Consider the following 23,051-nt stretch of genomic DNA (forward strand, 5'->3'; position numbering starts at 1 on the left):
CTCTGTGCCTCGTTACCTCGCTGGCTATAGCCGAGATGAGGTCGGGGTCCCGCAGGGCTGCGTCCTTACTGCCCTGGCCAGGGGACGAGGGCTTGGGGTCCTCGCAGCTGCCCTGCTTGAGGACCTTCTTGTTCAAGACACGGGAGATGTTTTCAGCTGGGTGGTGGGTGGCGGGGCTGGGGTGCTCGGCTCTCTTGCTCTCCTCCCCAGTGGCCTCCTTCTTGTCCTGGGGGGCAGTGGGGCTCTGCGCCCGCCCGCAGACGTTCCTGAAGAACTCCTGCACGAGGCCATACTTGGGTGCTTCGGGCTTGGCCCGGCTGCTGTCAGGGCAGCCCGGCTTCCAGATGGACTCGGTGCTGCCCGCGTGCTCCACGACGCTGAACAGGCTGGACAGGCCATCGTTGATGTTGCTGAGGACGGGGCTGTCGCGGGTGGTGGTGGAGCGGGCCCAGGCAGAGCCGTTCTGCTTGCTCTGGTGCAAGTTCCACAGGCTCCTGTCCTTGGAGGCATCCAGCTTGGAGGAAGACCTCCTCTGGAGCTTTGGAGAGCCGTATTTTGGGGAGCAGCATGGCCGCTCGATCCTGGAGTGGACCTTATCCAGGGAGGAGGAGATCTGCTTGCTGCGCACGGACACGAGGGAGGAGCTGCGCGGGGACCAGCTCTTGCCATGCATGCCGGCGCCGCGGGGCAGGTCAGTCTGGAGGCCCACGCTCACCGTCTGGATGGTCTGCGTGCCCACGTGGGCCAGCCCCACTGTCTGGCTGGAGGTGCTTTTCACCTTCCTCTCGAGCGAGCTGGAGCGGATGGCCTGGCGCACGCAGTTGGTGATCTCCTTCATGTCGTCGCTCATGTTGCCGGAGATCTCCAGGTCGTGCAGCGAGGGGGGGAAGCGCGGCACCGGCGGCACCGCGCTCTCCCCCGCGCCACTGTCCAGCAGCTCCTGCTGCTGCTTGGAGAAGTTGCACAGCCACTGGCTGTAGGTGCCCTCGGCACTGGCCGACTCCTCCGGCTCCTTCGGCTTGGCCATGGTGAACAAGAATCCGGGCTCGATCATGATCTTGCCCTCCTTGTTGTGCACCAGAGGCGCCTCCAGCCGCCGCACCACCGGCGGGCTGTAGTAGATGCGGATCCCTGTCTTGTCGGGCGCCGTGTAGCTCCTCTGGATTTGTTTCTGAGCTGGGTCGTGCCCGGAGAGGCTGCTCGCCCGTGAGTAGTCCCAGGAGGAGATGCCCAGCTTCTCCTTGGCCAGGCTGTCAGGGGCAGGTTGTTCGATATTCACATATGTACAGTTTGAGGGAGGAAGGCTGGCGCTGTCCCGGATCCCGTTGGGCAGCATCTGGGTGGTTGAGGATGCCTTTTTGCACCGGGCATGGTCACCCAGCCCTGGCACGGTCTTTCCAGAGAGGTAGGGAGAACAGTCGAGCAAGCTTTCAAACTCTGACATGGAGGAAACAGACTTGGTCCTGTGGGAGGAGAGAGGATAAGGATCAAAAGGGGGCAGGGAAGGGGATTGGGGGACAGCTGAGGCACTCTGCTTCCACCCCAATGGGACCTTCCTGGGCACCCAGTCCTGCTCCTCACAGGGTGCCCTTTGCTTCCAGGACTACCCTGGAACAGGATTGCATCTCCCCTGTGAGTCTCAGGGATGTCAAGCCCAGGGGGCCCTCTATGTTTCAGGGACTATGGAGGCACCAGCATACTCACCTTTTGAGGTTGGTTCCCTTGGCTTCTGCTTCAGAGATTGTCTCCTTGTCTGTGATTTTCTCATTGAGGGCCTAGGAGGGCACAGGAGAAAGCTCCGGGGTCAGCAAGCACAGGACCAGAGCACAGAGATGGGCTGGAGCTCAGGGGCTGAATCCCATTCCCCTACAGCACCACCAGCTTTCCCACACACTGAGGCACAGCAGCCCCAGGACTGCGTGGGGTTTGCTGCAATCACATCTATCCAAAATCAGCTTTTTTATAACCCCACAGAAGCTCTTGGGGTTCAGCCATGCCCTTCACACTCTCATTCTCCTGCTGCTCTCCCTTGCAGCCTCATTTGCTGTTTAAGGGGGTGTTAATTTGGGTTCACACATCTTCCCATCTTAGCAGAGACCTGATCCCTAAGAACATCCTGAGAGCACTCCACCCTCTCTTACCCACCTCCTTCCAGTTGCTGCCATGCTTCTCCATTTCAGAGTGCTTCAATGCCCACGGATTGGATCCTTTCTGCAACTGGAGAATGTATTGGTCACTCAACAGGTGCAACATGAGCCTCTCTGGGCAAGCAAAAGCATGAAACATTCTCAGGGCAAGCAGCAGAGGCTGGAGGACATGTGCAGGATGGGGGACACCATACCTGGTTGAGTTTGTTCTGCAGGTCCTTTGCTTGCTGCTCTGCCTGCTGCTGCTCCTCCTTGAAGCGAGCCAGCAGCTCCACCTTCTCCTGGTTCCAGTTCTTCTCGCTGATCTGCAGCTGCTTGGTGAGGTCCATGACGGCGCTGTAGGACTCGGCCAGGAGGTGCTGGTGCTCCTCACGCTCCCTCTTCAGTGCCACCTTCCAGTCTGGCAGCGCACGCTCTGCGATCCCTTTGCCTGCCTTTGACTCCAGCTGTGGGGACACGGTGGTGGCTGTGAGGGACCCAAGGCTCCAGTGTGGTGCTGGACATCTCCAGCAAATGGGCAGGGCTGCGGGCATCCCGCTTGCCAGAGCCAGTCCCATGCTGCCAGGCTGGGCAATAAGAATGTCCCCAAGGACGTGACACACACAACACGGCTTGCCCATGGCACAGCCAAGCCATGGCCAGCCCAGGCTTGCAGCCACATCATGCCAGCTGGCCCAGCAGATGGTCACCCAGCAGGACACAGGCTGAATGTCCTGCCTGCTTGGCTGTGCTCCTGCCTGCAGGACATGGCTCCTCAAGAGGGGCACCATCACCTGCAGCACTGCCTGAGCAGCCCCCAAGGATGCAGCACCACTGGGGTGCTGCCACCATGGCTGCTCTGCTCACTTTTGAGGAGGAGATATGGGATTTGGAGACTCATGCTCTGCCAGGAGAAATCCTGCCTGGAAAGTGCTGGCACCTGGGCTGAGGAGCAGAGCTGATGTACAGTCATGGGCTGCTGCCAGCACAGCGTAAGTGGGAATTTCTCAGCACTGGGAGGGCAGGGCTGAGGGACTGGTGGGACTCATCCTACATGCAGGAGCTTCCCCCAGTGCCCGGGCTGCCCTCCCTCCACCTCCTGCCTCCCTGCAGCCGTGCATCCCTTTGGCAGCATCTGCAGGGATCCTGCGCTGCGACTCGGGGTGGGGGAGAGGTGGGCTCTGATGCTGCTCTCAGCTGCCTGTGCTCAGGAGGGATGCTGAGCCCCTGTCCCATCCCACCCTCCCCAGACAGAGGAATAAAGAGCATCCTTTGCTGCTCCACAGTCAGATTTCCATGCCAGCCCCGTTGCCATGGAAACTCTCCTGCCTGAGTGGCTGCTAATTAAGATTCCCACAGTGCCACCCTGCTCCCAGCCCAGTGCTTGGCACAGGGCACAGGCAGGCCCCCAGCCCCCCAGCAGGCATGGGGGAGCTCTGCCAGCCCGCGAGGTGCCCGGGGCTCCCACCTGGGCAATGTGGCACTTGAGCTCGGCGCGCTCCATCTCCCAGGCAGCCTTGGCCTTGGTGAACTGCTGCTGGAGCTCGCTGGCACCGCGCCGCTCCTCCCGCAGCTCCGTGCACAGCTCCTTCAGGGTCACCTTCATGTCTGCCAGAGTCTTGATGCACTCGTTGGGCTGCAGGAGAACAGGGGTGAGCACAGGCAGCAGGAGGGGACCCAACAGGGTGGGACTCAGTGGGAGCTCTGCATCCCAGCCCTGCAGGCTGCTGCAAAGGTGAGGGACAGGGGAAGCCACCAGGGCAGGAGACCATCCTCAGGGGTGATGTGCTGGGGAGGAGCATCCCCACCCAGGCACGCACCCCGAGAGGAGCCACCACCCCATGCCACACAGCCACAGCAGGGGCTGATCCTACCCTGATCCACCCCCTGGGCTGTGGGGACCCTGCTCACCGTGTTGGGGGTCCAGGTGTCCCCGGCACACATCTTGTTGTCTGCCTGTTGCTGTGGGGCTAGCTCTTCCTCTTCCAGCAGCAGGTACAGCTCCTTCATGCTGTTCACCTGTGGGTGACACCATGGCTGGGGTGATGATATGAGGACCCACAGCCCCTGGCCAGGGAGGGGGGACACCCAAACAGCCCTGGGCAGGGCAAACAGGCATGAGGGACACACCTAACAGTGCGGTCTCCCCTCCATGGCAGCCCACTGTACCTCCAAAAAGTCCTCGCCCTCACTGTGCACCACCTTGCCCTGGCGCCAGCGCTTGAGGAACCACTTGAGCTTCATGAAGAGCAGGAGGAAGCTCTGCCTGAACTGCTGTGACTCTTGCACCAGCAGGTTCTTTTCCTGGCTCCAGAACTTCTGCTCCAGCCGCCTCTGCAGGTTCAGGCTTTGCAGCTCAAACTCCCGCCGCAGCAGGGCTTTCTGGTGGTCCTCCTTCAGCTGTGGAGAGATGAGTGGCTTCAGGACAGGCATTGGTGATGCCTCCTCCCCAGGGTCTGGGCTGAGCCTGGTGCCAGCCCCATATCCCCATCCAGGGGAGCTGCACCACCCTGGGATCATGCTGGGGACAGCAGGGCCATGGGGGCAGCCCTGCATGGCTCCATGTGCAAGGAGGAGTGTGCTCAGCCTTGAAAATGGGACATGCTGTGTGTGCTCCCAGGTGACACCCAGGTCCTCATGTGGGTCATAGGGCTGGGCCTGGAGGTGGCACCTCCATAGGTTGAGGACAGTTGTCTCTGAGGGGCAGAGGCTGTTACCTACTCACCTGGCAGATCTTCTGTGAGAAGTTGTCCACCTCGTCCTTCCTCAGCTGCCTCTCCTGTGAGAGCTGCTCCTGCAGCCCCCGCAGGCTCTCGTTGGCCTCTGACAGCACCAGCTGCAGCTCCTTCATCTGTAACAGCCAGAAGGGGATGGGAAAGCTGGCCTGCACTTCCCTGTGTCCCTCCCTGACCAGGCTCTGCAGCTTCCCTTGTCCCCAGCTCTCAACACCCTGTCCCACAGCCCTGTCCCCAACCCCGCTGGCCAAGGGGACATGGCTCCTGCCTGTGTCGTACCTCGGTGGCGTAGGAGTCGTTCTCCTCAGGCCGGCAGGTTTTGTAGCTCCGGGGATGGGCAGGGTCCAAGTCCTTGGTGTGGGGGATGCGGAAAGGGTCGGCGTCCCTAAAATCAGGCTGCTGCATGCGTGGGCAAGTTAATGAGAACAAACCAAAAGAGCGGGAAGAAAAAAAAAAAACAGAAAACAAAACAATGGGTCTCCGAAACAGTAAAGAACTACAAGACAACAAAAAGGATGAGGAGGAGAAGGAGCTTCATCACCATGGCGGGAGACAATGCGGAAACCAAAAGGAAACACAGGATGAGGAGACACGTGGCCTGGATTGTTCGGGGAAAGGGGAAAAAAGAGAGAAAGAGGGAAAAAATGTGCAAACACCAGTTACGGTGCCATGCAGTGACTGGGGGAGACTGGGACCTCGGGCTGGGGGGACCACATGCAGAACAATAGGACTCTGAACAAGCGAGTGTGCTCCAGAAAGGGACTTGTGCCTGCAGCCCCAACCACCACTGACACCCCTGGCCCCCAGCACGAGCTGGGACTCCTGAGAACAGCGGGACTGCAGGGCATGAGCTGCTCTGCACTGCTCCAAAGGTGTTCTCCCTTGGATGCAGATTTGCCCTGAAGACTTTGCTCTCCAAATTACTCTGCCTGGGTGCCTCTGGGGATGGAGGATTCCTGCAAGTGGGGTCCCTGCAATTTGGGCTGCTTTTGGAGGCTGCAGGCTGCTCTCCTCCCACCCAGCTCATCTCCGACAAGCAAGAGCTTCTGAAACAAAATGGTGGCTAAGCCAGGGAGAGCAGCCAAAACATCAGCCCCTGCTGAGGTGGGATTGCACCTGAGAATCCCCGGCCATGGGCAGGGCAGCCTTGGCACAACCAGCCAGTGCCAGGATGTCCACTGCCTCCTGCCCTGGGCACACTCTGTTGGAGCAGAGTCCTACCTTGTCCCCGGTGCCACTGGCGTGCAGTGAGGTGTTAGTTTGGATTTTGCTCTGGAGAGGCAGGAGGGAGGTTACACTGGGTATCAGGGTTTGCTCCGTAAAAGCAGGAGGAAACGTGGTGGCAAATAAAGCAGCAGCTGCTGTGAGGGATGTGGGAAGAAGCCGTACCTGGAAGTCAGAGGCATGCTCTTTGGTGACATCGTGGCTGCTGGGGCTGGAGAAGGGGAACGAGTCCGTGTGCTCCTTGAAGCCACCGGTGAGGTGGTCCACCTTCCTCACAAAGCAGCCCAGGTCCTGCTGGAGCACGCCCAGCCGCATCAGCAGCACGTTCATCAGCTTGGCATCGCTGGGGCTGTCACCACCGCTGCCCACTGCCTCGCCCAGCAGCACCCCCGCACACTCGTTGTCCAAGCAAGCCTTCAGCCCCGAGGTGAACCCATTGGCATCCGAAATCAAGACATCGATCGCTTTACTGACCAGCGTCGCCTGGTCCCGGATGCCCAGCAAGGTCTCCAAGTCCTTGGGCTTGAGCAGTTTGGCAGGGCCATCAGGCACCTTCCCACTGCCCAGCCCCCTGTCCTGCCCGTCGGCCTCGCTGCCGCCCACGCTGTCCCTCCAGCCGGCGGTGGGGACGCACTGTGCCGAGTCGCCGGCCTCGGCGTCGGTCTCCAGCATGGGCCGGGTGGTCTGGCAGGAGGCCAGGTCGCAGCGCTGCAGGTTGGAGAGCAGCACCCTGTTCTCGTACTGCAGCTTCTTCACCTTGCCACTGAGCTCGCTGATCTGCACCTTGGCCGTGGCCAGCTCCTCCTGCGAGGGCTCGCTGACCACCGAGCAGCTGTCCTCCGACAGCGTCACGTCCAGCTCGTGGTCCGACTTGTACTTGGTCAGCTCGTTCAGGAGCAGCTTGTTCTGGTCCTCCAGCTCCAGCAGCGAGCGCCTCAGCAGCTCGGCCTCCTCCTCCACGAACTGCAGGTGCCGCCGCAGCTCCGCCACCGTGTCCCCCGCGTCCCCGCAGCTCGAGACGCCCACCAGGAACCGCGTGTCCTGCCCCGGCAGCTCCCTGTCCCCCTGGCCCTTCATGTCGTCCATCTCCGCCCGCAGCCCGCGGTTTTCCACCTCCAGCTCCACTATCCTCCGGCTCAGGATGTTGGCTTCCTCCTCCACCAGCTTGAGGTGGACCTTCAGCTCGGCCTCCCGGGAATGGGGAGAGTCAGCCAGCTCCTCCACGGAGAGGGAGCTGTCGAGGTCCCCGTACAGGGACCTGTACTTCAGCAGCTCCTCCTTCATGCCGTCATTTTCCTTGGCCAGCTTGGTCAGCTTCTTGCACATCAGGGCTGACTCCTCCTTGGCAAAATGCAGCTGGCACTTCAGGTCTGCGCTGTCCTCCTGGGGACCCAGAGGGGGTGGGTATTAGAAAGATGCTCCCAGGGGCCACGGTGATCCCCAGAGAGCCCTGGGGACATGCCACCCTCCCACGCCAGTCATCCCAGGGAAGCTGCTGGCTCTGCTCCTGGAGGAGGAAAAGCTTTGAGATCCATCCTGGATCTCTTTCAGGGTGAGCCTGGAGATGGGATGGATGAGGGGACCTTGGGGTCTTGCCCCAAGAAGGACACACACCACCAGGGATGTGTGGAACAAGTCCAGCCTGATCCACAACAGGGCAGAGGGGAAGAGAAAGCTCTCTAGATTCCACAGGGTTATTAAGGTTTCCTCCCCAAAACTGGCACCGAAATGCCCTCGTCAGGGCCCTGCTCCTCTCGCTCAGCCCCCCACTCTCATCACAGGGCAGAGAAGCAGCTGAAAACCTCTCGAAGTCCCAACCCCCAGCCTCGCTGCCACCACCTTGCCAGGGCACTGAAAACCCAGGCAAAGCCTCAGCATCAGCTCCCTAGTCCCTTCCCAAGCCCCTCTGCTTCTCAGGACCATTTCTCCATGTGTTCTTTTTTTATTTAGCAGTTAGGATCTTGGCTGTTTGCCCAGACAGAGCGTTTCTCTGCTCTGGGAGCTTTTTGGATGGAGGGCCAGGATTTCCTGACGTCCAGCTCGCAGCTTCCTGTGCCCTGGGGTCACTGGAGTGCTCCGGGCTCCGGCGTGGTCAGTGCCAGGAGGGGACCTGCTGGGCTGTGACCCTCACCTCACTGCACCCACTGGAGCTGGGCAGTGCTGCAGGTGGCCAAGCCCTTTGGCTGGGTGGCTGCTGGCCCTGGTAGCCCTCTGCCTGGCTGAACTCACCCCCTTTCCCCTTTCCTTGCTGGAAAAAACGAGCTGTCCCCTTCTTTGGGTGCTCTTTGGGACCCCCAGCTCCACCCATGCTCACCCCAAACCCCACAGCCGTATTTACTCTGCAGACTTCCTGGACTGCTCATAACAAGGCCAGGGGTGATGGAAAGGGGGTTCCCATGAGTTTGGGGTGCCATTTTATTCCCTAAATGTCCTGCAGTGACCACAGGAACTACCCTGCATGCTTGTGCACCGGGACACGACCTCACTAAGGCGCATTAAAGCTGTGCCCCCCTAATTAGGTGAGGAGATTAGGGGAGGGCTGGTGCAGGCAGGGCAGACATGACCTCAGTTCCTGTTTTTCCAAGGGAGAAAAAAAAAAAGCAGCAACCCAGTGTGTCCCTCTATGCCTTGGCATCAGCAAAGAGACACACACATGTCCCCAAGACCACTTGGAGTGCTCCTGGGGTCTGGGGAGACCTCAGCGTTGAGTCTGTCCCCTCCAGCTCCATTTTTGGGGACTGCTGATGCTCACCCAGCGCAGCCAGGCAGGAAAGGGGCCCAGGAAGCCACAGATGAGTCACAGCATCTGTGACCACAGGGCCACCAGCCACAGCTGAGCAGGGACAGGGAGCTGATGGGGGCCACATCCAGGGGCCTCTGCAGCCGGGGAAGCCCAGAGTTCCTGGAGCATTGGTCCCACCACAGACCTGGGGCCACCTGGCCCCAAGCTGAAGGGTCTTAGTTCCATGGGGAAGCAGAGGGGCTTGGGATTGTTTCCTGCCCCAGAGGGGCTTCAGCCTCAGGAAAGGGGTGATGGAGGAGCCCTCTCCATCAACTCAGGGCAGAGCTGGCTGTAAGTGCTCTCTGGGGAGATGAGGGGAAGGATGCTGGGACCATCAGCTGGCCAGAAAGGGCTCTCAAGAATGGAGTTAAAGGGAGGTGATAAATAAAGACTTTGAGGGCCTGGGGGTCTCTGTCCTGTGACTGCACAGAAGGGCCTGTGCCAAGGACACAGGTCACCCAAACCCCTTGGGCTGCTCAGGGTTCCTGCCAGGAGACACTCAGCAGCATGTCAGGAGTGTCTTTACACGGTCTGCCTCTGTGTCCCAGCTCTGGGGGAGCAGATCTGTTCCCCAAAATAAACCCTTCAGGTCTTTTGCCTTTGAAAGAGGATTTTTCCTCTTGCCTTTCTATCCCTGCAACAGCAGCTCTGCCTCTCTGAGCCTGGTAACAGCATTAGCGAGTCACAGCAGCTCAGCTCAACAGCAAGTGACAGCTGAAATCCTGCTGCCACTGGCAAATCCCCTTCCCTGTGCTGCCCCAGCAGCCTGGGAGGGCAGGAGCAATGTGGCCTCCAGCCATCCTCACAGGGACCCTCCGCTCCCCCAGACCCCGTGAAGCTCCCAGAGCACCCTCAAGCACAGCTGCTGGCACTGGCAGGAGGGACACAGGCTGCCAGAGCCACAAGAGCAGAAGCAGCTTTGCAATGTAAAAGCCAAACTCCTTCAGCTCCTTACACAGGGAAAGGGTTAAAGCCACTGCTGCTCCATTGATAAATGAGACAAGGGAGCGGTTGAGGACAAAGAGGATGGCCCAGCACATCAATCCCTCCCTTATGCAGGGGTTCTGAGTGGCAGGAAAGCTCTGCAAAGCCCTGCAAGGAGGGGATGGCGCTGCCATGCCCGGATTTACTCCTGGTCTGGGCTCAGTCTCCAGCTGGCACCGTGACCTGGGGTGTTGGTGGGTCACTGTGGCGTGCCCTGGGTGCTCAGGTGCTGATACCTGCACTGAAGGCTTCTTCTCAGTCTTGCCCAAGGAGCGAGACCCCCGCTTCTTCAGGGAGTTCTGCAGGAAGAAGAGAGAGTTATGATCCACAGTGATGGCCCTGCACCCCAGCAGTGACAGACAGACAGATTCAGTGTGGATGGACATTGGTGCTGACATTCCCAGATGCTCATGGACCCCAGGAAAACACCCGAGCCCTGAGCCACGGTGGGCTGAGGGAGGCCCTTTGCTTTGAGGGAGCTGGACTAGCAAGCATCACATCATGAGGTTTGGCCAGAAATTCCCCCTGCAGGCAAACGAGCAGTGAAAAAGCAGGAGTGAGCAGGAAATGAGCCATGAAGAGTGGAGAGGCTGAGTCACTGTCCCTGTCAGGGCTGCATGGAGCAGGGAATCCAACCCCCAGGCCAAGAGACAGCTCTCACGACATTCCAGTGTGGGAGCAGCACATGATGACATTCCCCATCGCCTTTTCTCCAAGCTAGGGACATGTCCTGGTCCCTCAGCACGACGCTGACTCTGCTGTCAAGGTCACAAGGGGACACAAGGGACAATGTCCAGGCTCGTGGTGGGGACAGCTGGGAGGTGGGGAAGGCAGACAGAGCAATAAGGCAGACCAAAAGCACAGTTAAAATGCAGGTGGAGAGAGCAAAGCCAGTTATCTGGGGAAGGGAGCTGGGGCAAGACCCTCAAGAACATCCACATAGCCTCCCATGAGTGCTGGCTGATCCCTGCAGCTGCCCTGGACCTCTTTCCAAGCTGGTGCTGAGGCCCAGCAGCCAGAGAAAGCAGCTGCTTCCAGAGCTGTGAAATGTAAGCTGCTGCCTGTGCCAAGGTGCAGGGCTCCAGGCTTTCCTATTAAGGCCACAACCATCCCTGGAGTTGCTGGAGCTGCAGAGCCTCTCCCAGGGGCTGGTTGTGCCACATCACATCCCTCATCCCCACCGTGCTGGGGACTGCAGCTGGCAAAGGGCAGCAGCAGCCCCAAAGAGCCCCGGGCACAGCACCCTGGGGCAGACGTGGCTGTCACTGCCCCACCCTGGGAGCAGCCTTGGGGTGGCCATGCCTGAGGGTCCTGTCACAGCCAAGCTTGGTGTGGCAGGCTTGGCATGGGGTACCCAGATTGATCCCACTTTTTCTGACCCCTTTAGGAGACAGAAGAGGGGAAAATGCCTGTGCCTTTGGGAATGATCCCCAGACAATTATCCAATTATGGGAGAATCCTCTTGGAAGGGAGGAATAATCAGCCCCGAGGGGTGAGTGCAGCCCTGCACAGTCCCTGGCTCTAGCTGCTAACAAGCTCTGCCAGGCTCTGTGCCCTGCAGCAGCAGGAACGAGGAGGGCTTTTAGCTCACTTTGTCTAATGTTTGCCTAATTAGCACTCTGCAATCAGTGAATAACCCCAGCGCCCTTGCTAGCCTGGGGATGTGCCATCCCGAGCTTGGGGACAGCCAGCAGTGTCCCCAGGGCTCAGGCAGCTGCAGGAGGGGCCAGTATCCCACCCCACCCCTTCAGCCAGGGCAAGGCAGTGCCTGCCTCTCCTGACCACAGAACCATTTCCCTGCCTGTTTCCCGAGTGCGGGAGAGCTCCAGCCCAGCTCCCGCTGCTGCCATTTGTTATTCAGCCCGTGCTCTGGGCTGCAGGGAAACCCATTTCACGGCTGTTAGCAGGGCTGTGCAAGGCACCCCGTGTGGGGGATGCTGCTGAGTGTCACCAGCACGGGCATGGATGAGAGGGGATGGGTACAGCTGGATCCTGCAGCTTCCCAGGAGCTGGGCTGGGCTTTAAGCAGGGATGGCCCCAGAGATCCGGAGCTGCCGTGTGCAGGAAGCACAGTGGGGGAAGTGAGAGCCTTCCCTTGGCTGTGCCTCCTCCCCCACACTGGCCTGACGGCTCAGCCAGAGATGCATCCCGAGGCTCCCCGGGGACCAAAGGCATCCCGGGCAGTAGGGAAGTGGGTTACAAGGGCTGCAATGGATCTCAAGTCCATGCTGTCACCAGGATGCCTTTCCTGTCACCGAGGCTGACACAGATCCTGGCCAGAAGCTGGTCCCAAACAGAGCATGACATGGAATGCCCAGGACCTGTGCATATGGGTACATTTGTGGCTGCCCAGAACACAGAGGGGATTGTGCACCCACCCAGCTCCACAGCACCACTGGGACACTGCTGGGACATCTCAGCCCAGTTTGAACCTGGATGTGGTCAGGATACAGCCAGCACCAGGAACTCTGCCAGGGACAGGGACCCCACACATCATTTGGAGCTTTGCCCAGATGGAATCGGGCATGGCCCAGGGGGCTGGGCTGAGCAAGTGGCCAGGGACATAGAAAGTGCCCCCAGAGCAGCGGGGAAGTCCCATAGCCCCCCCTGGATGGGGCACAGCCAGCCTGTGCCCGCAGGGTGGGATGGAGCATGCGAGGGCAGGTGCTGCTCGGGTTTCACAAGCATCTGCGGCACGGTTTGGGTTTCAGTGACTCAGGCAGGGCTGGGGGATCCCACGATCCAGGGCCAGGACACCTGCTATGAGCACAGCATTGGGGACACCTCCTGGTCCCCCTCCCGTGTCCCACTCACCTCTCGGAGCTTGTCCATCTCGTTCTGCACCACCTGCTTGGCCAGCTCGGTCTCGATGAGCCGCTGGCGCAGCTCCTCGTTCTCCTCCTCCAGCCTGATCCTCTTCTTCTCCACTACCTCCAGCTCATTGTGGAGCCGCACAGAGACGTCCTTGGCCACCTGGGGACACAACAGGGCTCTCATCAGAGTGGGCACAATGTGCAGGGGGCTGAGACTAAGGCTCCTGGGCACCCACAGTCCTCATGTGGAGATCACCAGGCAGTAACTGAGACCCTCTGGGAGAGACCATGTGGGACCCAGGGTGACCCCCTGGCCCTTGTGTCTGTCCCCTCAGTCATGTGCTGTGACTGCTCTTGTTCCTTCACCAGCTGCAAGGCTGCCCTGCATCCCCATCCCCTGGCCAAATCCTGCCTTCCCCAGCCCTAGCATGGTGCTGGGAGATATTAATCACCATTTTCTCATACCACAAAGCTGGAGAAACCCCCAGAAGGCTGGAAGAGCTGGTAGGCAGCAGCAGAGCAGGCAGCCTGTCGCTGCAGGCAGCAGCTGTGCTGGCCAGGAGAAAGGCGAGCTGCTGCATCACATTACAGAAAAACCAGCAGCTGCCCCGGGGTGGAGGATGCCTACATCCATCCCAGAGCTCCCCCTCTCCAGATCCCTGCACAGGAGCAGTCCCCTGCATAAAGGGAGCTTAATAACACAAAACATTCCCTCCTGCATTTGCAGGACAGCAGAAATTGTCCCAAATGCCACTGGTCTCCTGCACAGCCTGGGATATCAGCACTGTGGAGGCAGCAGCAAGCCCTGCTGCAGGATCTCAGGCCGTGGGGTTGGGCTCCTGTTCCCCCGAGGATGGGCTGTGCTTTCTTTCCCAGAAAGGGAGAAGCTGGAGGGGGTGTTTCTGGCAGCAGCCACTCAAGCTGGGGGGGAGCTGATGGGTGGTTTGGGGAGGGGATTGGGGCCCCAGCAGGGATGGGCAGCGAGGCAGGTTCACAGCCCCATGCTTGTGGCATGTCTTGGCTCCAGGACCAGCTCTTTTCTGCTCAAAAAACAAAGTTAGTCCTCAAGCTGTTGCACATCCATCCTGAGCTGTCTCCGACTGCCACCGCACCCCTCTTGGCAGCAGTCTCGCTGGTGAGAGCCCTCAGCAAACACTCACCAGGCTCCTCGAGGGCGAAGCAACGTCACCCTGCAGAAATCCTCTTGTCCCTGCCCCAGCCCCGCGTGCCACCATGCCTGGGGCTCTGCAAGGTTTTCCCGATGGCCGAGAGAAGCAGCTCCCAAGCCTGCAGGGTCCTGGTCCCCATACTCCCTCCCTGCACACTTGTGATGTTCCATCCTGCCGTGGTGGCCCCATCACATTCCCACAGGAGTAGGATAAGGGAGCTCAGCCCCAGGGCACAGGGCTGGGCTGGGCTCCAGCCTGCGCAGGATGAGCCTCACATATGGCACATTCTCAGGCAGTGCTGGTCCTCTCCATCACCAGGACCCCCTCAGACCACCTGTGAGCTGAAAGCACTCCTCCCCACCTCCCACATCAACACTGCTAGCAGGGAATTACAATGCCTCCAACAAAACTGCACATTATCACAAACTTCACATCCTCACAGAGCTCCTTGCGCCCTGACATCCCCTGCCACTTCCATGCCCACAACTCAGCAAAACCCCCTGTGGGGGCTCTGGTGGCTGTCTGGGTGGGGAGGTGCCCTCCCAGGCTGACCTTGACGTCCTGCTCGAGGCTGTGGATGAGCTCGCCGTCCACCTGGCCGGTCTGTGCCACGCGCAGGCTGCGGCGCTCGGCCTTGCGCAGCCGGTACTGCAGGATGCGGCAGGTCTTGCTGGCCTGGTCCAGCTGCTGCCGCAGCTCCTGCAGCTGGTACACGTCCTCCTCCATGTAGACATCCCGCATCTCCAGCATCTCGGCGCGCAGCTCCTCGATCTCATCCTGCAGGGAGATGTTGGGTTAGACTCTGCAGCTTGCTCTGCCCTCTTTTCCCCTGCGACACCTCCCCACCACCATGGCTCCCCATCCATCATCCATCCATCCATCCATCCATCCATCCATCCATCCATCCATCATCCATCCATCCATCCATCCATCATCCATCCATCATCCATCCATCCATCCATCCATCCATCCATCCATCCATCCATCCATCATCCATCCATCCATCCATCCATCCATCTATCCATCCATCCATCCATCCATCCATCCATCCCATGAGCCATTTTCACAGGTCTTCAACCCCTTGGGCCAAGCCCAATCCTTGCAGGAAAAGGCTCAGAGCCAGCTGGATGCCATCACCCAGGAGTGAGCCAGTCATGTGAGGGGGAACAGCCAACAAAAGCGCCTGAGAGTATTTGTGGTAAAAGAAAGAGGAAGGTGGGGGAGGGAGAGGAGCTGCAGGAGCAGCTCAGGCAGCAGCCACGGGGAGAAAAATTAGGTTATCTTTGGAAAAGATGTGTCAGGGAGGCAGGCGAGGGAAGGAGGAGATGGCAGGCGAGGACAGCTGTTAGGGGAGGCAATGTGGGGACATGAACCAGATGCCACCAGTACTGGGGACCAAAGGTTGCCCCTTGTTTTGCCACCAAGCAGCAGTCCTTGGCCTGGGTCCTCTGTTCCACCTCTGTCCAGTCTCATCAGCTCTGCCAGTGACCTCCTCCAGCACAGCAGAGCCTCTGGCACAGAGCAATTGCATCACTGTCACAGCAGGGCCAAGGGTGACATCCTGCTGGCACCAACACTGACCCAGAGCCTCCTCCACGGCTGTGGCACACGACTACTGTGGGGTCCCCAGTGCCACCTCCTCATCCAGAACAGGACTGTGGTCACTGGAGATGCTCAAGGACTGTCCCCTCTGGTCCCTGGGGACTGACCAAGCTCTGTCCACGTCACCATGAACATGGTGTCAACCCAAATCCCCCAAGCAAAAGCTCCACCCACCACACAGGGTGTTCTCCTCGACCAGACCCAGTGGGACCAAGGATCCCTCCTGGGAAAGGATCAGGCATCTGCTTTCCTGCCAAAACCCCTGCCACTAAAGACCTCCTGACATTGCTAAATGCAACTGCCTCTTGAGAAGTGAGTGGCTCACACTGCCGCTCTGCACCGCGGCATGGTCAGGGAACAAAAGGATCTGGCACAGGCATTGAGGATGCTCAGCCCTGATTCACCCTGGGCAGAGGGGACAGGGGGCTGTCCCCTCACTGCTGTGACAGTGACCCTAGAGCCCGAGATGGCAGCTCTGTGCTGGCTCAGCCAGGCGCTGGCACAGTGGCTGCCACACTCACCCAGCCTGACAAAACCCCAGCTGCAAGAACTCCCCGAGAGAAGCCAAGCCTGGGGAAAGGGCCGGCAGCTGCAGGGACAAGTCACAGTCGCTCACTGTTGGCTTTAAACACTTTGTAACAAAGAAGGAACCTCAATTAGACAATCCCGGATTATCTGATGGCCTGGGCTGCCAGCGGCACCATGGCCACCAGGGCCCTGTCACCCTCTGCTGCTCTGCTTCTCCACAGGGGGTCTTGAGAACAGATCTGCTTCTGTTCTGTCTCAGAAACAGCCCCGAGGCTTTGGGATGAGCACAGGGGTCCTGGGGACACTGGCTGTTCCAGGGACAGCCAGAGACTGTCCTGTGAATGGGCATCACTGCAGACATGTTTGAGAAAACCTCCTGGACATGTCAGGTGTGAAACCCCCCAGGGACGAGCCACACGTTCCTGCAAGGGCTGGGATGCACCATAGGGTGACAAACTCGATGGGAACCCCCCCACCAGCACTGCCACCTCCCACCCTGGCAGGGCCACAGCCCTGGGGGCATCAGCAAAACCCCAATAAACCAAACCAGCCTGGAGAGCTGGTTTATGGCATCTATTCCTTGGAAGCTTTCATAGGAAAAAAAAGCATTATGTTCTGCAGGTGAGCAGGCGCACTGCAGCGGGTGGGGGAAAACAGCCTTCCTTTCACCACCAACGAATCGTGGCTTGAATACAACTGCAATCCTCCTTCAGTGCTGACCGTTCCAGCTCTCACTTGCCATGTGGCTTTCCCAGGCAGCAGCTGAGCAGGGCAGGGAGCAGGGACCTTGGAAAAAACCCAACCACATCTTGCATTTGCTGGAAGAAAGCCTGGGCTTGCCCTGCTAAGAGCTCCTGCTTGTTTATGCTTTGGGTTGTAGCAACCGTTATTTTAGGGGGAGGCTGTGTCCAGCCTGGGCAAAGCCTGGAAGTACAGCCATGGAGTGGGGCTGGGGGGATTTGCAGCACTGGGGGCTGGGAAAGCAGTGCCTGTCTTTGCTCCAGCTGCAGGAATTCACCCACATCCCATAACCTGATAAATCCTCTGAGTGGATGCAGCCTGCAGGCGCACAGCCTGCCCCAGTTTGCCCCACGGAGGCAAGCCGTGCTGCTAAGCCACAGTAAAGGGATTAGGATTGGAGAGTGGAAAAATGCCAGCAAACTGGAAGAGAGCTTGGAGGACAGAGCTGATCTGCCAAGGCAGCACATGGGGTGCACTGGGGTCCCCTCACAGCTTCAGGGGTCCATGATGGCCACAGGGCCTCATGCTTTGCACATTTTCTGGAGTTGATGCCCAACCCAGCAAAAAATATGTTTGGATTGAGGTGAGAGCAGAACCAGGAGAGGGGAGGAACCCCACAGAAACGTCCCACATTCAGGGGTGGCATTGAGCATGGGGCACTGTAAAGTGATGTTAAATGAAGCGTGAAACGGTGACAGGTGGGCAACACTGAGGAGGAGATAAATGACTTCTCTCCAACACAAATGCCTCTGGGGACTGCCCTGCTGGGCCACTTGCCCTGTAAACAACAGGGTGCCCATCCCTTTGTGGAGTCACAGCCTCCCAGCACCCCTGGGCTGCTCCCCTGCTTGTCCTTCAGGATCATCACTGCACTCTGCTCATCCCATCTCTGTAGCAGCAAAGATTTCACAGGGTTTTTATACTAGAAATCTGTCTCAGAAGAAACGCTGGGAATCCGCAGTCCAGAGAGACTCATTTGAATGCCCCAGGGATTGTCTGCAGAAGCAAACACCCCATTTCGTGGCTGCAGGAGCCAGGTTATGCTCAGTGGAGGAGCTCAAGAGACAACCTACCTTCAACCTCCTCCACACAAACCTCGGAGACACTGTCTCTCCCTGGGGAGATTATTAAGGAAACTAAGAAGCGGAAAGGTGGGATGCAAACTGCCTGTTTCCAGTTCAGGAAAAAGAATCCATGCATTTTTAGAGCAGGAGGAGGCAACAGCTGTGTCCACACATGCACTTGAAGGACATCAGCTCTTTCAGGAAGGGCTGAGCTTTAGGGTGATGACCCTGAGCAGTGACAGGGCAGGAGAGGGACCAGTGGAGATGGCAGAGCACGCCTCAGAGTGCAGACCAGACTCGTTACAGGTTGCAGAAGCAGAATTAAACCCTCGGATCTCCTACCCAAGGGGAGTTACACACTGACTTCGGTGCCTGCAAGAATGCAGCAGGCTCTGAGCAGAGCAGGGGGCACACAGTGTGCAACCCAGCAGGACCTGCTATCTCCAAGAAGCAGAAAACAGCAAGGGACACAAAACAGGCTCATGCAGCGCAGCCACGGCTGGCTGTGGCTGGTTGGCTGTGGCAACCCTGGCAGCCCCAGGTGCTGGGGCACAGCCAAGCAGCAGCAGCCTGCCCGTGGGGGATGGGCAGCATTTTGGGGGGCACACCCTCCAGCTTCACCCCCAAACCTCAGCAGAGGAGGAGGAAGGGTGGGAGCTGCCGGGGTGTTTGGCAGAGGCGCCTTTGTGCGGAGCTGGGCTGCGCTGGCAGGGGTGTGCCTGCGGCTCGCCGCGATCCCCGAGCAAAGACGGGGATTACCGTGCAGGAGAGCAACAAGCACGGCTTCCTCCGAGATTACAGCACAAAAGCAGCAGCTTTCAATTAACTCTGAGCGCCCGTCAGGCAGCACAGGGAATTATGCCTGATTTTAGTAGGGAAAAAAAGAAAAACCAGAGGGGATTTTTAAAGGAAGCTGCCCAGGGTGCTCAGGCATGTCCCCTGCCAGCAAGGGGAACGCAGAAAATGCAGCACACCACAAGCCTGTGCCAGGGTGCAATGGGTGGAAGGATGGGCGAGGCACACCCATGTCACACACAGGGGTTTCTCTGGGTGCATTAACAGCAGCTCTGGCCCAGCTCTGACAGCAAACACCGGCCATCCATGTCACGCTGGAGCTCAGTGCAGCAGCCTGTGTGTTGATCCCTGCCCCTGGCTGGCATGGCAGCTCCCCCTTGGTAATGGGAGTGAGGGAAAAATCAACATTTCTCAGCTTTACACCTGCCTCCATAAATTACCAGGCAAACAGCTGGGAGCTCTCTGCAGCCCATCCCATGTTGTGCAGCATCTGAAAAGGCAAGAGGCTGCAAAACCCCTTCCAGGGTGGCTGCCTGACAGAGCTCTGCAGGTGGTTTCTGGGACTCCCAGGCATGGTCCCTGCCCCTGTGGCCAGGCAGGATCTGGGCAGCAGCAGAGCAGGGATTCAATGCCAACCAGGCTGCCCAGACACAGCCCCCCATACCCCTGTGGGATGTTCTCACAGAGCCTTGCTGGTGGCATGACTACCTCGGGGGAAACAAGGCACCCAGCCACTCGAAATGTTTCTCCACAGAGCTGGGAAATGCATGTGAGCCCCAGGGCAGGAACCAGGAGGGGGACAGGCAGCAGGGAAGGGCAGGCAGCCCAGCATTGCACAGCTCTTGCCTAAACCCCTTCCTCAGAGAGGAGAGGAAAGGCTTTGCAGGCATCCCCTCCCCTTGCTCCAAACCCTCCCGTGCCCACTCTTTGTCTGCCTGTCCCTCTGCAGCTGCTGCCGTATCACATCTCACATTTTCCAGCCTGCTGAGCAGGGCTGGGAGCTGCTCTCCATCGCATGGCTCAGCAACAGCGAGACGGGGCAAGGACACCAAGGCACCTCCTCCCTCACCAGGCTGCCAAGCTGCCTGTGAAAACAGCCCTTTTTGGGGAAACGCTTGGAATAACCCATTCAGGGGGGTCGCAGCAGGTGCACAGCCCTGAGAGCAGGGGCAAGAGGAGATCCCAGCCCGCCCAGTACACCCAGAGTGGGAGGAGGAAAGCAGAGCCTTGCACAAATGTGGGTTGCAAAGAGAAATGGGTATGGTGTGCTTAAACAAGTCGGTTTTCTTATGGCAGCTGAGGAAAGATGGGACGTGAGCTGGCACTGCTGGAGCTCTGCTGGGAAGCTCCCAAACCCAGCGTGCATCACACGGGCGTAGTAGCACCACACACGTCTGGCTCGTGCCAGAACGTCACCAAAGCCCTCCCACCCCCAAAAATCCTCATCTCGCTCTAAATACGCACTAGGCTTTAGCTGATGCTGATGAATACATGGAAAAAATATTCATTTGCAGCTTTTTGGGTGAGTCCTAGGAAATAAGTCACCTGGGATAGTCTGATTCATCCATACCAGAGTGGAGGAGAGCTGCATGGCAAGATGGGCAGTGCCAATCCCTCGGGTTAGGGCTTTATTTTTGTTTTAAGTCCTGAAATGGCTGAATTTTTAGCACAGATGGCACAAGCCAGCACTCTGCTGCAGCCCAGCCCAGTTTTCTGCTCCTTGCTGGAAAACCTAGGCAAATCTTCCAACATTTTTTGGAGCACAAGAGGTGTGTGCTCTGGGCTTCTGCCCAGCTGGAGCCAGGGTACCACCCCAGCAACCTCCTGCTCCAGAGTCAGGAGAAGCGAGCTACAACACGGAAACATGGATATAAGCAGGATGCACATGTCAGGGAGGAGACACAAGTGCTGGCAAAGAAGGGACGGTGCCACCAGCATCCCCATGGCCATTCCTGGTGCATGCCTCCAGCAGCTCTCCCCTCTCCCACTGTCCCTGGCCAGGGGATTTCAGCTGCCACCCCTCAGGGCAGGTAAATCACTCACACTCTGCTGGCCTGCAGCTTGCCAGGAAGGAGATCACGTGGAAATGGAGGAAGCAGGAATGGCAGCGCTCGCACGCGTGTTCTTGGAAACCCAGGGGCCTCATCTGTATTTTTCCAGCTCCCAGTAAATCAAAGCCCTTAAAGCTGTTGCTGCTAATTTTGGCAGGAGTTGGGACACCAGCCGTGAGCTGGGGCTTTGCTAATGGACAAAGGGCCTGATTGAGCATCTTCCAGGGCATCACCCAATGCCCACCTCGGGGCTGGAATCCTGACACTTTCACAAACTTGGGCAGCAGCAGAGGAGAGCTGGCCTGACTTCCAACCTGCAGCACCAAAGAGCAGCTGGGGAGCCTTGGTACCCAGCCCTGAGCTCACCAGCAGCTGATTGCCCAAGCAGCTCAGCCACAGCTCCACCCTGAAGGAGAGCAGAGGGCAGAAAATGCCTGAAGCCACCCCAGATGTGGCACCTGGTGGGTGCTGGTGCCAGAGGTGGGATGGCTCAGTGTCCCTTTCCCCTCACAGCATGTCTGCCCTGGCTCAACCATGCCCCTATGAACCAGGCAGAGCCGGAAAAAGGCCCCGGGGAGCACAGGAACCAATGGGAAGAAGAGAGCTGGAAAATGTCCCCAGGGTCTGGCAGTAGCAGCAGGCAGGGAGAGCAGCAGGGAGCCATGCCCAACTGCCAGGCCATGCCCAGCTGCACGGGGTCAGGTTATGCCATACTGTGTCCCAGGATGCCCAACCAGGCTGAGCACATCCATACCATGCTGAGCTGAGCTGTGCCAGCCCAGGCTGTGCCAAGCCTTGCCGTGCCAAGCTGGGTCCACGCTAGGCTTGGTCGTGCTGCACCCAATGTGCCGTGCCAGGGCAGGCCATGCCCGGCTGGGTCACGCCTGGCTAACCCGGCCCATGTTGTGCCAAAGGCTGCCCTGTGCCAAGCCATGCCACGGAACGTTGAGCTGAGCAGCGCCCAGCACGCACACCACGCTGGACCATGCCCAGCTGGGCCACGCTGTGCCAAGCTGAGCTCTGCCCTAAGTTCAGCGTGGCCATGCCAGGCTTAGACTAGCCAGACCCGACATCTGGTCATGCTATGCTGTGCCAAGTCAAGCCCAGCCACAGCATGCCAGGCCACCTCTGGCTGTGCCATGTTCAAGGGATGCCATGCTGGGCTGAGCCGTGCCAAGCCCTGCACCCAGCCATGCTGTGCTGTGCTGCTCATCTGAGCCAGGCCAGGCTGAGCTGAGCCGTGCCCCGTGCCCAGCCATGCCCTGGGATGCTGAACTGCACCAGGCTGGACCCGAGGATGCTGTGCCACATGGAGCTACACCCTGGGATGCAGTGCCATGCCACGTCATGCCATTCCCAGGGATGCTGTGTCATGCTGAGCCATGCTTTGGCATGCCATGCCATGCTGTGCCATGGCCAGGGATGCTGTGCCATGCTGCACTGTGCACAGGGATGCCATGCTGTGATGACCACGGATGCTCGATTGTGCTCAGGGATGCTAAGCCGTGCTGACCCCTGCCCTGGGATTCCACACCATGCCATGCTAAGGCCAGGGATGCTGCACCGTGCTGAGCCATGCCCTCAGATGCCGTGCAAAGCTCTGGGACGTTCAACCACGCTATAGCCAGGGATGCTGACCCTGACTGACCCATGCCCTGGGATGCCATGCTGTACCACTACTGCCCAGGGATGCCATGCCACACTGAACCGTGACAGGGATGTCACTCCACACCGAGCCGTGACAGGGATGCCACGCCACGCCACGCCGTGCCCACCTTGAGATAGTCGTTCTCGGAGCGCAAGTCCTCCAGCTCGCGGAGCAGCCCGTCGGTGCCGGCGTCCAGCAGCTCCTCGGTGAGGTCGGAGAAGGCGAGCGAGGTGCTGAGCTGCAGGCGGCTGCTGGCCATGGAGGCGGCCGAGGGCTCCTCGGGCAGCGGCGACGCCTCTCCGGCCGAGGGCGGCGGCGGCGGGGCGCTGCCCGGGGACTCGCCATCGCTGCCGCTCAGCCCCAGCTCCAGCGACAGCAGCTTCGCCTCCTCCGAGGCGCTGCAGTCCGACACCTCCGAGCTGCTGTCGGTCAGCCCGGACCCCGGCCCGGGCCCGGGCACCGAGCGGGGTCCCGACCCGGTCCTTCTCGCCCCGGGGGCCGCCGTCTCGGCTCCGTGCCGCCGGCCCTTCGGCCGCGCCGCACCGCGCCCCGCCGGCCCCTTGCCGCCGGCCCGGGCCCCCGCCGGGCCCCGCTTGTCGGGCCGCCCGTCCTTGCCCCCGCCCGGCCGCCGCGGGTGCGGGTGCGGGTGCGCGCCGCTCGCCGCCAGCCGCGGGGCCGCGCCCGGGTGCCCCCCGCCGCCGCCGCGCCGGCTCTTGGCCAGCGACCAGCCGGGCACCTCCTTGGGGCGGGCGGGCGACGGCGCCCGCTGCGCCTTCTTCTTCCTCTCGG

The 23,051-nt window shown here is 59.7% G+C and overlaps 1 protein-coding gene across 4 annotated transcripts in view; it reads right to left on the minus strand.

The window, feature by feature from the left end:
• The window catches only part of SOGA1 (suppressor of glucose, autophagy associated 1), a 28,715-nt gene extending 5,925 nt beyond the window's left edge, over positions 1-22,790 (minus strand). Inside the window, exons 1-14 of one of the 4 annotated variants that reach the window (XM_053992843.1) lie at positions 22,390-22,770; positions 14,386-14,610; positions 12,666-12,824; positions 10,088-10,150; positions 6,251-7,468; positions 5,141-5,260; positions 4,852-4,977; positions 4,296-4,526; positions 4,038-4,145; positions 3,595-3,762; positions 2,342-2,593; positions 2,146-2,217; positions 1,705-1,775; positions 17-1,463 (exon numbers count right to left, since the gene is read on the minus strand). In XM_053992843.1, coding sequence (XP_053848818.1) covers positions 17-1,463; positions 1,705-1,775; positions 2,146-2,217; positions 2,342-2,593; positions 3,595-3,762; positions 4,038-4,145; positions 4,296-4,526; positions 4,852-4,977; positions 5,141-5,260; positions 6,251-7,468; positions 10,088-10,150; positions 12,666-12,824; positions 14,386-14,610; positions 22,390-22,521 — 4,392 coding nt within the window. In that variant the 5' untranslated portion in view covers positions 22,522-22,770. Of the gene's footprint in view, positions 1-16; positions 1,464-1,704; positions 1,776-2,145; positions 2,218-2,341; positions 2,594-3,594; positions 3,763-4,037; positions 4,146-4,295; positions 4,527-4,851; positions 4,978-5,140; positions 5,261-6,250; positions 7,469-10,087; positions 10,151-12,665; positions 12,825-14,385; positions 14,611-22,389 lie in introns of all 4 variants that reach the window. The other 3 variants (XM_053992841.1, XM_053992842.1, XM_053992840.1) reach the window with 3 other exon arrangements.
• Between the last annotated feature and the right edge of the window lie 261 nt (positions 22,791-23,051).

This window comes from Vidua macroura, chromosome 17 (genome assembly GCF_024509145.1).
Source record: "Vidua macroura isolate BioBank_ID:100142 chromosome 17, ASM2450914v1, whole genome shotgun sequence".
In the NCBI taxonomy this organism is placed as follows: Eukaryota; Metazoa; Chordata; class Aves; order Passeriformes; family Viduidae; genus Vidua; species Vidua macroura.